The 12,793-nt window shown below is 50.1% G+C and overlaps 3 protein-coding genes across 3 annotated transcripts; all 3 read left to right on the plus strand.

Annotated features, from left to right (window-relative positions):
- Positions 1-4,464: 4,464 nt before the first annotated feature.
- On the plus strand, positions 4,465-6,188 carry LOC135202819 (eukaryotic translation initiation factor 3 subunit A-like). The gene is made up of 2 exons (XM_064232280.1): positions 4,465-5,046; positions 5,139-6,188. Exons 1-2 carry the CDS (start codon positions 4,465-4,467, stop codon positions 6,186-6,188), a joined length of 1,632 nt encoding a protein of 543 aa, XP_064088350.1.
- A 1,463-nt stretch (positions 6,189-7,651) lies between these two features.
- Positions 7,652-8,584, plus strand: LOC135202820 (eukaryotic translation initiation factor 3 subunit A-like). Its single transcript, XM_064232281.1, has one exon. The coding sequence runs from the start codon at positions 7,652-7,654 to the stop codon at positions 8,582-8,584; it is 933 nt and encodes a 310-aa protein (XP_064088351.1).
- Positions 8,585-11,229: 2,645 nt separating this feature from the next.
- On the plus strand, positions 11,230-12,420 carry LOC135202821 (eukaryotic translation initiation factor 3 subunit A-like). Its single transcript, XM_064232282.1, has one exon. It carries the CDS (start codon positions 11,230-11,232, stop codon positions 12,418-12,420), a length of 1,191 nt encoding a protein of 396 aa, XP_064088352.1.
- The last annotated feature ends 373 nt before the right edge of the window (positions 12,421-12,793 follow it).

Genomic DNA, 12,793 nt, shown 5'->3' on the forward strand with positions numbered 1-12,793 from the left:
CTCCTCTTTAGGATAATAGATGGATGGCGTTAGCTCTCCTCGTCCTTTGAAACTTTCAAGTCGAAAGTTCGTTCCATTACGAATGACGCCATTCGCCAACGGTAATAGCGTCATTATTTAAGAATTCCCCTGTCTTCCATTATCCTTCACCTCAGTCCCTGCTGTTATTCCTCCTTCCTCCTCTTCCTCCTCCTCCTCCTCTCCCCACCCCATTCTCAGCCACCGTCCCTAAGCCTTTTGTTTTGAAATCTCACTTTTGTCCGGTTCTTTTTTCCTCGGCCATAGGCTTAGGACAGCTCTTGACACCAGGGTAAAAAGACTCTCTCTCTCTCTCTCTCTCTCTCTTCTCTCTCTCTCTCTCTCTCTCTCTCTCTCCCCAACGCGCCTGAATTAGACTTTCGCTTCTTAACAGATTAGCCGAGCTCTCCCATGAAGAGGGGGACGCCATTTATGAAACAAAAGAGAGATTTAAAGGGAGATGTGTCCTTCTTGACTGCGCTGATGCTTTATTTATTCATTTTTATTACACGATGGAGGATGCTCCTTTCATATTCCTTCGAGTCATTCCGGTGAACGTTTGATCGGGCACGAATGAACAGAAAATAGATCTTTCTAGAAGTCTTTATGATAACAGATAAAAACGCAAATGCTGAAATGGTCATTGACGTCAATTAAGGAAGATTAAAAAGGTAGGGGATGCTGCAGCAAGGTTCATTCCAGGGGAGATCTTTTATAAAATACAAAGAATTTCTTGTTTTGGCTTGACACTTGTTGTTTTATTTTAGTTTTCAAAGTTCATATAAAGTCTTTTGGACAGTTCGTGTCTCTGTCGTTTGATAAGAATACCTATACAATTATGATACTGGAAATAAAATTAGAGATTATTATTATTATCATTATTATTATTGTTGTTGTTGCTGTGGTTTATGTTGTTGTTGTTATTATTGTTGTTGTTATTATTATTATTATTATTATAAAGGAAAGATTATTATTATTATTATTGTTGTTGTTGTTGTTGTTGTTATTAATATAAAAGAGGGACTGAAGCTTATAAAAACAGACTGAAGACTGCCCAAATTCTTCCTGCTGAACATTCACCTTCGAAAAATCATTGAACAAGAAACATATAGCAAAAGATTAGACTTTGGAACAATCTTACCCCTCTATAAAAAAAAAAAGATAAAAAACTAAGCTAAGATGAACAAACAAAAAATTTTAAGTAATGAAAAGAAACAAATTTATTTGCTATAACACTCTTACTGTGTTGGTTTTATAATCCAGCAATAAAAAGACAAGAAAAGATTAATCAAGATTCTACCCAACGGTCAGTATGGGGGGAAAAAATTACGAATAACATTAAAAAACCATATAAGCAATATGAATGGATACGAAGATAAATATATAAAGATAAAGTTGTAATAAAAGTCAAGAACTCTGTGATAAGAGTGAATGGGGCTCCTGGTGTTTAATAACATGAACAATATTGGTAAAATATGACATGGAAAAGTTAATTACAAATTTTTTTGCAAACTTTTTTTTTGGCTAGGAATTCCCGCAAATCCTCATTCACGTTTTAATTAGTGTAAATAGTTCGACAAAAACATTTCAGTATTCAAGTAAATCTGAAATGGCCTCGTGCAGATGATATAGTTAAAAAGTGATGTATATTTCCAGTATACTAACTTGTTACACCCAAAATTAAATGACACACTTTGCATTTCATGTTATAGGAAACAGACTTATTTTACGAATATTGTGGCAAAGAAATCGAAAGAACCGACGACTTTATCACAGTCAAGAATTTCACAAGATAGAATTATTGGCTGCAGTTGATCGACCTTACCTCACAACAACTGAGGTCACCAACGCCCTCTGCACCAAAGAAACAACGTAGGTGGATTTGAAACACTTTAATGTAATTCATTGAAACATAGACAGTGAAGATTTAATGATCATCAGCTGTTCCTCAACCTATTGGTTCCTGCTGGAAGGAAAGGGACCTGGGAGAAAAAAAAAACTTGGAACGGAAGGGGCCTGGAAGAAAGGGGACCTGGAAGGAAAAGGGCCCTGGAAGAAAAGGACCTAGAAGAAAAGATGCCTGGAAGAAAAGGACCTGGAGAAAATCGGCGCCTGGAAGAAAAGTGGCCTGAAAAATATGGCCCCAGATGAAAAGGGACCTGGCAGAAAAGGGACCTGGAAGACAAGGGACTTGGAAGGAAAAGGAGCCTGGTAGAATAGAAACCTGGAAGAAAAGAGACCTGGAAGAAAATAGGACCTGGAAGAAAAGGGGCCTGGAAGAAATGGGGCCAGGAAGAAGAGGGACCTGGAAGAAGAGGAACCTGGAAGAAGAGGGACCTGGAAGAAGAGGAACCTGGAAGAAAGGGAACCCTGGTAAGAAGAGGGAACCTGGAATAATAAGGAACCTGGACCAAGAAGATGGAACCTGGAATAGAAGACCTGGGTGGAGAAAAAGGAGGTTACCTGGAAGAAGAGGAACCTGGAAGAAGAGGGACCTGGGAGAAGAGGGACCTGGAAGAAGAGGAACCTGGAAGAAGAGGGACCTGGGAGAAGAGGGACCTGGAAGAAGAGGGACCTGGAGAAATGGAACCTGAAGAAGAGGGACTGGAGAAGAAGGGACCTGGAACCGAAGACCTGGAAGAAGGAAGGGACCTGGGAGAAGAGGGGACCTGGAGATAAGAAGGGACTGGAAGAAGAGGGACCTGGGAAGAAGAGGGGAACCTGGAAGAAGAGGGACCTGGCCAGAACCGAAGTGGGAACCTGAGAAGAGGGACCGGGAAGAATGGAAGGGAACCTGGGAAGAAGAGGGGAACCCATGGAAGAAAGAGGGACCTGAATAAGAAAGGAACCTGAATAAGAAGACCCTGTAGAAGGAGGGAACCAATGGAGCAAGAAGGGAACCTGGAAGAAGATGGACCTGGAAGAAGAGGGAACCTGGAACCAAGAAGGGACCTGGAAGCCAAGAAGGGACCGGAAGAAGATGGAACCTGGAACCAAGAGGGACCTGGGAGCAGATGGACCTGGAGAATAAGGGACCTGGAGAAGCCTGGACCGGGAAGAAGGGACCTGGGAAGAATAAAGAGGGACCTGGAAGAAGAGGGACCTGGAAGAAGAGGGACCTGGGAGAAGAGGGACCTGGAAGAAGAGGGACCTGGAAGAAGAGGGACCTGGAAGAAGAGGGACCTGGAGGAAGAGGGGAACCTGGAAGAAGGGAAGGGAACCTGGAAGAATAAGGAACCTTGAAGAAAGAAGGAACCTGGGAAGAAGAGGGACCTGGGAAGAAGAGGCGGTAACTGGGAAGAAGAGGGAACCTGGAAGAAGAAGGGACCTGGGAAGAAGAAGGGACCTGGAAGAAGAGGAACCGGGAAAAGAAGGACCTGGAAGAAGATGGAACCTGGGAAGAAGAGGGAACCTGGGCCGGAAAGAAGGGAACCTGGAAGAAGAGGGAACCTGGGAAGAAGAAGGCGGCTTGGAAGAAGAGGGAACCTGGAAGGAAGAAGGACCTGAAAGAAAGGGACCTGGGAAGAAGAGGGAACCGGTGGAAAGAAGAGGGAACCTGGAAGAAGAGGGACCTGGGAAGAAAAGGGACCCTGGGAAGAAGAATGGGACCTGGAATAAAGAAGGGGGACCTGGAAGAAGCCGGGACCTGGAAGAAGAAGGGACAACCTGGGAGAAGAGGGAACCTGGAAGAAGAAGGACCTGGAAGAAGATGGACCTGAAGAAGAGGTAACCTGGGGAAGAAGAGGGACCTGGAAGAAGAGGGAACTGGAAGAGGAAGGGACCTGGGAAGAAGAAGGAAAGGGAACCTGGGAAGAAGAGGGCCCTGGGAAGAAGGGAAGGGAACCTGGGAAGAAGAGGGTGGGACCTGGAAGAAGAAGGGAACTGGAAGAAGAAAGGAACCTGGAAGAATGGAAGGAACCTGGCCAAGAAGAATGGGCCTGGGAGAAAGGGACTGGAAGAAGTAAGGAACCTTGGGAAGAAGAGGAACCTGGGTGGAAGAAAGGACCTGGGAAGAACAAGGAAGGAACCTGGAGAAGAGGAAACCTTGGAAAGAAGAGGGACCTGGGAGAAGAAGGGTAACCTGGAAGAAGAAGGACCTGGAAGAAAGGGACCTGGGAAGGAAAGGGACCTGGAAGAAGAAGGCCTGGAAGAAAGGGACCTGGGAAAGAAGGAACCTGAGAAGAAGGGACTGGAAGAAGATAAACCTGGAAGAAGAAGGGACCTTGGAATAAGAAGGTGGAACCGGGAAGAAAGGGAACCTGGAAGAAAGAAGGCCCTGGAAGAAGAGGATCCTGGAAGAAGAGGGACCTGGGAAGAAGAAGGAACCTGGAAGAGAGGGAATGGAAGAAAAGTGACCGGGAAGAAGAGGGACCCCCCCTGGAAGAAGAGGAACTGGGAAGAAGAAGGGACCTGGGAAGAAAGAGGGAACCTGGAAGAAGGAGGGACATGGCGGAGAAGAGGAACCTGGAAGAAGGAAGGAACCTGGAAGAAGAGGGACCTGGGAAGAAGGAAGGAACCGGCAGAAGAGACCTGGAAGAAGAGGAAACTGGAAGAAGAAGGGACCTGGGAAGAAGAGGAAACCATGGTAAGAAGAAGGACCTGGAAGAAGAGGAACCTGGAAGAAGAAGGACCTGGAAGAAGAGGAACCTGGAAAGGAAGAAGGAACCAGGGGAAGAAGAGGAACTGGAAGAAGAAGGACCTGGAAGAGAGGAACGGAAGAAGGAAGGACCTGGAAGAAGAGGGAAACCCTGGAAGAAAGAAGGACCTGGAAGAAGAGGAAACCGGAAGAAGAAGGGGACCTGGGAAAAGAAGAGGAACCTGAAGAAAGAATGGACCTGGAAGAAGAGGAACCTGGAAGAAGAGGGACCTGGAAGAAGAGGGACCTGGAAGAAGAGGGACCTGGGAGAAGAGGAACCTGGAAGAAGAAGGACCTGGAAGAAGAGGGACCTGGAAGAAGAGGAACCTGGAAGAAGAGGGACCTGGAAGAAGAGGGACCTGGAAGAAGAGGAACCTGGAAGAAGAAGGAAGGTACCTGGAAAGAAGAGGGGAACCTGGGAAGAAAAGAACGGGGGTGAACCTGGAAGAAGAAGGAACCTGGGCAGGAAGAGACCTGGAAGAAGGAGGACCTGGAAAAGAAGAAGGACCTGGAAGAAGAGGAACCTGAAGAAGAGGACGGGAAGAAGAGGACCTGGAAGAAGAGAGACCTGGGAGAAGAATACTGGACGAAGAAGGACTGGAAGGAAGAGGACCTGAAGAAGAGGGACCTGAGAAGAAGAGGGAACTGGGAGAGAGGAACCTGGAAGAAGAATGACCTGGAGAACGAGGAACTGAAGAAGAGGGACCTGGAAGAAGAGGGACCTGGAAGAAGAGGAACCTGGAAGAAGAGGAACCTGGAAGAAGAGGGACCTGGAAGAAGAGGGACCTGGGAGAAGAGGAACCTGGAAGAAGAAGGACCTGGGAGAAGAGGAACCTGGAAGAAGAAGGACCTGGAAGAAGAGGGACCTGGGAGAAGAGGCAAAACCATGGAGAAGAAGGACTGGAAGAAGAGGGACATGGAGAAGAGGAACCTGAGAAGAAGGACTGAGAAGAGGGACCTGAAGAAGAGGGACATGGAAGAAGAGGTACGGCGGAGAAGAGGAACCTGGAAAAAGAAGACCTGGAGAAGAAGAGGAACCTGGAAGAAGAAGGACCTGGGAGAAGAGGAACCTGGAAGAAGAAGGACCTGGGAGAAGAGGAACCTGGAAGAAGGAAGGGACTGGGAGAAGGGAACCGAAGAAGAAGGGACCTGGAAGAAGAGAACCTGGAAACGAGGAAACTGGAGAAGAGGGACGGAAGAAGAGGGACTGGGAGAAGAGGAACCTGAAGACGAAAGGAACTGGGGAAGAGGAACCTGGAAGAAGAAGTACCTGGAAGAAGAGGGGACCTGGAGAAGAGGAAACCTGGGAAGAAGAGAACCTGTGTACACAAAGGGAACTGGGAGAAGAGGAGACCTGGAAGAAGAAGGACCTGGAAGAAGAGGGACCTGGAAGAAGAGGGACCTGGAAGAAGAGGGACCTGGGAGAAGAGGAACCTGGAAGAAGAAGGACCTGGGAGAAGAGGAACCTGGAAGAAAAAGGACCTGGGAGAAGAGGAACCTGGAAGAAAGAAGGATGGAAGAAGAGAACCTGTGAAGAAGAGGAAAACATGGAAGAAGGGGACCGGAAGAGAGGGGGGACCTGGGAGAAGAGAAACCTGAAGAAGAAGGACCTGGGGAGAGAGGAACCTGGAAGAAGAAGACCTGGGAGAGAGACGAAGACCTGGAAGAAGAAGACCTGGAAGAAGAAGAACCTGGAGAGAGGACCCGGAAGAAGAGGGACCTGGAAGAAAGAGGGACCTGGAAGAAGAAGGACCGGAGAAGAGGGACCTGGAAGAAGAGGACCTGGGAGAAGAGGAACCTGGAAGAAGAGGGACCTGGAAGAAGAGGGACCTGGAAGAAGAGGGACTGGAAAAGAGGACTGAAGAAGAGGACCTGGGAGAAGCGGAACCTGGAGAAGAAGGACCTGGAGAGAGGACCTGGGAGAAGAGGAACCTGGAAGAAGAAGGACCTGGAAGAAGAGGGACTGGGAGAAGAGGAACTTTGATAATGAAGGACCTGGAAGAAGAGCGGACCTGGAAGAAAAGAGGGACCTGGAAGAGAGGAACTGGGAGAAGAGGAGACCTGAAGAAGAAGGGGGACCTGAGAAGAGGAAACCTGGAAGCAGAAGGCTGGGAGAAGAGGAACCTGGAAGAAGAAGGACTGGAAGAAAGAGGAAACCTGGAAGAAGAGGAACCTGGAAGAAGAGGGACCTGGAAGAAGAGGGACCTGGAAGAAGAGGAACCCTGGAGAGAAAGGACCTGGGAGAAGAGGAACCTGGAAGAAGAAGGACCTGGAAGAAGAGGGACCTGGACGAAGAAAGAACGGAAGAAAGGGCTGGAAGAAGAGGGACCTGGAAGAAGAAGGACCTGGAAGAAGAGGGACCTGGAAGAAGAGGAACCTGGGAGAAGAGGAACCTGGAAGAAGAGGGACCTGGGAGAAGAGGAACTGGAGAAGAGAAGACGGGAAGAAGAGGGACTAGAAGAGAGTGACCTGGAAGAAGAGGGACCTGGGAGAAGATGAACCTGGAAGAAGAAGGACGGGAGAGAGGAACTGGAAGAGAGGACCGGAAGAAGAGAGGACCGGAAGAAGAGGGACCTGGAAGAAGAGGAACCTGGAAGGAAGAGGGACTGGAGACTAGGGACCTGGGTGAGAAGAGGAACCTGGAAGGAAGAAGGACCTGGGAGACGAGGGAACGGAAGAAGAAGGACTGAAGAAGAGGACCGGGAGAGAGGACCTTAAGAAGAAGGACATGGAGAAGAGGACCTGGGAGAGAGGAACTGGAAGAAGAAGGACCTGGAAGAAGAACCCACCCCACAAACAAGGGACCTGGAAGAAGAGGGACCTGGAAGAAGAGGGACCTGGGAGAAGAGGAACCTGGAAGAAGAAGGACCTGGGAGAAGAGGAACCTGGAAGAAGAAGGACCTGGGAGAAGAGGAACCTGGAAGAAGAAGGACCTGGGAGAAGAGGAACCTGGAAGAAGAGGGACCTAGGGAGAAGAGGAACCGGAAGAAGAAGGACATGGAGAAGAGGAAACCTGGAAGGAAGAAGGAACTGGTAAGAAGAGGAACTGGAGAAGAGGAACCGGAAGAAGAGGGACCTGGAAGAGGGCCTGGTGCGAAGAGGAACCTGGAAGAAGAAGGACCTGGGAGAAGAGGAACCTGGAAGAAGAAGGACCTGGAAGAAGAGGGACCTGGGAGAAGAGGAACCTGGAAGAAGAAGGACCTGGAAGAAGAGGGACCTGGGAGAAGAGGAACCTGGAAGAAGAGGACCTGGAAGAAGAGGGACCTGGAAGAAGAGGGACCTGGAAGAAGAGGGACCTGGGAGAAGAGGGAAACCTGGAAGAAGAAGGACCTGGAAGAAGAGGAACCTGGAAGAAGAAGGACCTGGGAGAAGAGGAACCTGGAAGAAGAAGGACCTGGAAGAAGAGGAACCTGGAAGAAGAGGGACCTGGAAGAAGAGGAACCTGGAAGAAGAGGGACCTGGGAGAAGAGGAACCTGGAAGAAGAAGGACCTGGGAGAAGAGGAACCTGGAAGAAGAAGGACCTGGGAGAAGAAGGACCTGGAAGAAGAAGGACCTGGAAGAAGAAGGACCTGGAAGAAGAAGAACCTGGAAGAAGAGGGACCTGGAAGAAGAGGGACCTGGAAGGAAGAGGGACTGGAAGAAGAAGACTGGAAGAGAGGGGAACCTGGGAGAAGAGGGACATGGGAGGAAGAGGAACCTTGGAAGAAGAGGGACCTGGGAAGAAGAGGGACCTGGAAGAAGAGGGACCTGGGAGAAGAGGAACCTGGAAGAAGAAGGACCTGGAAGAAGAGGAACCTGGAAGAAGAGGGACCTGGAAGAAGAGGAACCTGGAAGAAGAGGAACCTGGAAGAAGAAGGACCTGGAAGAAGAGCGGACCCTGCGGAGAAGAGGAAACGGGAAGAAGAGAGACTGGGAGAAGAGGGACCTGAAGAAGAAGGACCTGGAAGAAGAGGAGCTGAAGAAGAAGGACCTGGAAGAGAAGGACCGTAAGAAGAGGGACTGGCAAGAAGAAGGACCTGGAAGAAGAGGGACTGAGAAGAAGGGCCCTGGAAGAGAGGCGACCTGGGAAGAAGACGGACCTGCGAAGAAGAATGATCTGGAAGAGAGGAAAACCTGGAAGACGAAGGAACTGGAAGCAGAAGGTACCTGGAAGAGAGGAACCTGAGAGAGGGACTGGAAGAAGAAGGACCTGAAGAAGAAGGACCTGGAGAGACGAACTGGGAGAAGAGGAACCTGGAAGAAGAGGGACCTGGGAGAAGAGGAACCTGGAAGAAGAAGGACCTGGAAGAAGAGGGACCTGGAAGAAGAAGGACCTGGAAGAAGAAGGACCTGGAAGAAGAAGGACCTGGAAGAAGAGGGACCTGGAAGAAGAAGGACCTGGAAGAAGAAGGACCTGGAAGAAGAGGAACCTGGGAGAAGAGGAACCTGGAAGAAGAGGAACATTGGAGAAGAGGAACTGGAAGAAGAACGACTGGAAGAAGAGGACCTGGAAGAAGAAGGACCTGGAAGAAGAAGGACCTGGAAGAAGAGGGACTGGAAGCAAGAAGAACACTGGAAAGAAGAGGCCGGAAGAAGAGGGCCCCTGGGAGATAAGGGACCTGGAAGAAGAGGACCTGGAAGAAAGAACCTGAAGAAGAAGGACCGGCAAGAAGAGGGACCTGGGAGAAGAGGAACCTGGAAGAAAGAAGGACCCGGGCAGAAGAGGGACCTGGAAGACAAGGACTTGGGAAGGAAAAGGAGCCCATGGGTAGAATAGAAGAAAAACCCCGTAAGAAAGAGGAACCTGGAAAAGGAAAATAGGACCTGGCAAGAAAGAAAAAGGGGCCTGGAAGAAATCCGGGGCCAGGACGAAGACGGAGGAAAGTGGAGAGAAGAGGGACAGGGAAGAAGAGGGAAGGAGAAGAGGGGACCGGGGAGAAGAGGAAAAAGGGAAGAGAAAGGAACGGGAAGAAGAGGAACAGGGAAGAAGAGGACCGGGAAGAAAGAGGAACGGAGAAGAGGAACAGGGGAAGAAGAAGGGACCGGGAGAAGAGGGAACAGGGAGAAGAGGAACCGGGAAGAAGAGGGACAGGGGAGAAGAGGACAGGGAAGGAAGGAAGGGCCGGGAAGAAGAGGACCAGGGAAGAAGAAGGACCGAAGGAAGAAGGAAGGGGAAAGGAAGAAGAAGGAAGGGAAGGAAGGAAGGGAAGGAGGGAAGAAGAAGGAAACCGGAAGAAGAAGGGAGGAGGGAAAGAGGGACCGGAAGGAAGAAGGGACCAAGGGAAGAAGGAAAGAAAGGGGGTGGAAGAAGAGGGAAAGGGGCAAGGAAGAGGGACCGGGCCAAGAAAGAAAGGAAGGAAGGAACCAAGTGAAAATATGAAATTTTTGTTGGGTTTGGTTGGTGGTTTTAAGTGGGGGTGGTTTTTTTTTGTGGTGAAGAAGGGACCTGGAAGAAGAGGGAACCGGGCCGGAAGAAGAAGGGGACCTGGGAAGAAGAAGGACCTGGAGAAGAAGGACCATGGGGAGGGAAGGAAGGGAACCTTGGAAGAAAGAAGGACCGGAAGGAAGGAAGGACCTGGAAGAAGAGGGAAGCCTGGAAGGAAGAAGGAACCGGAAAGAAGAAGGATCTGGAAGCAGAAGGACCTGAGAAGAAGGGGACCTTGGAAGAAGAAGGACCTGGAAGAAGAAGGACCCTGGAAGAAGAAGGAACCTTGGAAGAAGAAGGACCGGAGAAGAGGACTGGGAGAAGAGGAACCTGGAAGAAGAGGGACTGAAGGAAGAGGGACCTGGGAGAAGAGGACTGGAAGAAGAAAGGACCTGAAGAAGGAGGGAACCTGAAGAAGAGGGAACCTGGGAAGAAGAGGAACCTGGCAAAGGAAGAAGGACCTGGAAGAAGAAGGACCTGGAAGAAGAGGAACCTGGAAGAAGAGGGACCTGGAAGAAGAGGGACCTGGAAGAAGAAGGACCTGGAAGAAGAGGGACCTGGAAAGAAGAGGCAACCTGGGAGAAGAGGAAACCTGGAAAGAAGAAGGGACCTGGGAAAGAAGAGGGAACCTGGAAGAAGAAGGAACCCGCTTGGAAAGAAGAAGGGACCTGGAAAGAAGAAAGGAGGGACCTGGGAAGAAAGGGAACCCTGGAAGAAGAAGGACCTGGAAAGAAGAGGAACCTGGGAAGAAGCGAGGGACCTGGAAGAAGAAGGGACCTGGAAAAAGAAAGGAGGGGACCTGGAGAAGAGGAACCTGGAAGAAGAAGGAAGGACCCTGGGAAGAAGAGGGAACCTGGGAAGGAAGGGGAACCTGGGAAGAAGAAGGACCTGGGAAGAAGAGGAACCTGGGAAGAAGAAGGACCTGGAAGAAGAGGGACCTGGAAGAAGAAGGACCTGGAAGAAGAAGGACCTGGAAGAAGGAAAGGACCCGGAAGAAGAGAACCTGGAAGGAAGAAGGGACCTGGACGAAGAGAGGACTGGCAAAGAAGAGGGACCTGGAGGAGAAGAGGAACCTGGAAGAAGAAGGACCTGGAAGAAGAGGGACCTGGGAGAAGAGTAACCTGGAAGAAGAAGGACCTGGAAGAAGAGGGACCGGGAGAAGAGGGGGACATGGAAGAAGAAGGGCGGCCTGGAAGAAGAGGAACCTGGAAGAAGAAGGGACCTGGAAGGAAGAGGGACCTGGAAGAAGGAGGGACCTGGGAGAAAGAGGAAACCTGGAAGGAAGAAGGCTGTCCTCAAGAGGGACCATGGGAGAAGAGGAACCTTGGAAGAAGAAGGGAACTGGAAGAAGAGGGGAACCTGGGAAAGAAGAGGAACCTGGAAGAAGGGAGACCTTGGAAGAAGAGGAAAAACCTGGCGAAGAAGAAGGACCTGGAAGGGAAGGAGGGACCTGGAAAGAAGAAGGGACCTGGAAGAAGAGGACCTGGAAGTGAAGGAAGGGAGGAACCTGGAAGAAGAAGGACTGGAAGAAGAGGACCTGGAAGAAGAAGGGACCTGGAAGAAGAGGGGGACCTGGAAGAAGGAAGGAACCTGGAAGAAGGACTTGGGAAGAAGAGGGACTGGAAGAAGAGGACCTGGAAGAAGAGGACCCTGGAAGAAGAAGGACCATGGAAGAATAGAGGGAACCTGGAAGAAGAGGGACCTGGTGAAGAAAGGAGGGGACCTGGGGAAGAAGGAAGAACCTGGAAGAAGAGGGACTGGGAAGAAAGGGAGGGACCTGGGCGAGAAGAGGGGACCCTGGGCAAGAAGAGGGAACCTGGGAAGAAGAAGGAACCCTGGAAAGAAGAAGGGACCTGGGAAAGAAGAAGGGAGGACCTGGAAAGGAGAAGGACTGGGAAGAAGGGAGGAACCTGGAAGAAGAAGGGACCTGGGAGAAAGAGGAACCTGGAAGAAGGAAGGACCTGGAAGAAGAAGGAACCTGGAAGAAGAAGGGAACCGGAAGAAGAGGAACCTGGAAGAAGAGGACCTGGAAGAAAGGAAGGAACCTGGAAGAAGAAGGACCTGGGAAGAAAGGGAACCTGGAAGAAGAAAGACCTGGAAGAAGGGAACCTGGAAGAAGAGGAACCTGGAAGAAGAAGGAACCTGGAAGAAGAGGGACCTGGGGAGAAGAGGAACCTGGGGAAGAAGTGGCAACCTGGGAGAAGAGGAACTGGAAGAAGAGGGACCTGGGAGAAGAGGAACACTGGGAAGAAGAAGGGACCTGGAAGGAAGAGGGACCTGGGGAGAAGAGGACCTGGAAGAAGAAGGACCTGGAAGAAGAGGACCTGGAGTAGAAGAGGAAACGGAAGAAGAAGGACCTGAAGAAGAGGGACCTGGAGAAGCGGGACCGGAAGAAGACGGGACCTGAAGAAAGAGGACCTGGGAGAGAAGAGGGACCTGAAGAGAAAGGACCTGGAGAAGATGGAACTCTGGAAGAAGAGGGACCTGGAAGAAGAGGGACCTGAAGAAGAGGACCGGGAGAAGAGGAACTTCTAAGAAGGACCTTGGAAGAAGAGGGACCTGAAGAAGAGGACTGGAAGAAGATGGGACCTGGAGAAGAGAGGAACTGAAGTAAGGATGACCCTGGGAGAAGAGGAACCTGAAGAGAGGGACCTGGAGAAGAGGGACCTGGAAGAAAGAGGAACCTGGAAAGAGAACCTGGAAGAAGAGGGACCTGGAAGAAAAGAAGAGGACC

Source organism: Macrobrachium nipponense, chromosome 33 (genome assembly GCF_015104395.2).
Source record: "Macrobrachium nipponense isolate FS-2020 chromosome 33, ASM1510439v2, whole genome shotgun sequence".
In the NCBI taxonomy this organism is placed as follows: Eukaryota; Metazoa; Arthropoda; class Malacostraca; order Decapoda; family Palaemonidae; genus Macrobrachium; species Macrobrachium nipponense.

Coding starts and splice junctions, on each gene's coding strand:
- LOC135202820 (XM_064232281.1), top strand. CDS start 7,652: ATGGAGAAGAGGAAACCTGGAAGGAAGAAGGAACTGGTAAGAAGAGGA.
- LOC135202821 (XM_064232282.1), top strand. CDS start 11,230: ATGGAAGAAGAAGGGCGGCCTGGAAGAAGAGGAACCTGGAAGAAGAAG.
- LOC135202819 (XM_064232280.1), top strand. CDS start 4,465: ATGGCGGAGAAGAGGAACCTGGAAGAAGGAAGGAACCTGGAAGAAGAG. Junction 5,047..5,138: donor AACCTGGAAGAAGAAGGAAG/GTACCTGGAAAG, acceptor ACCTGGAAGAAG/GAGGACCTGGAAAAGAAGAA.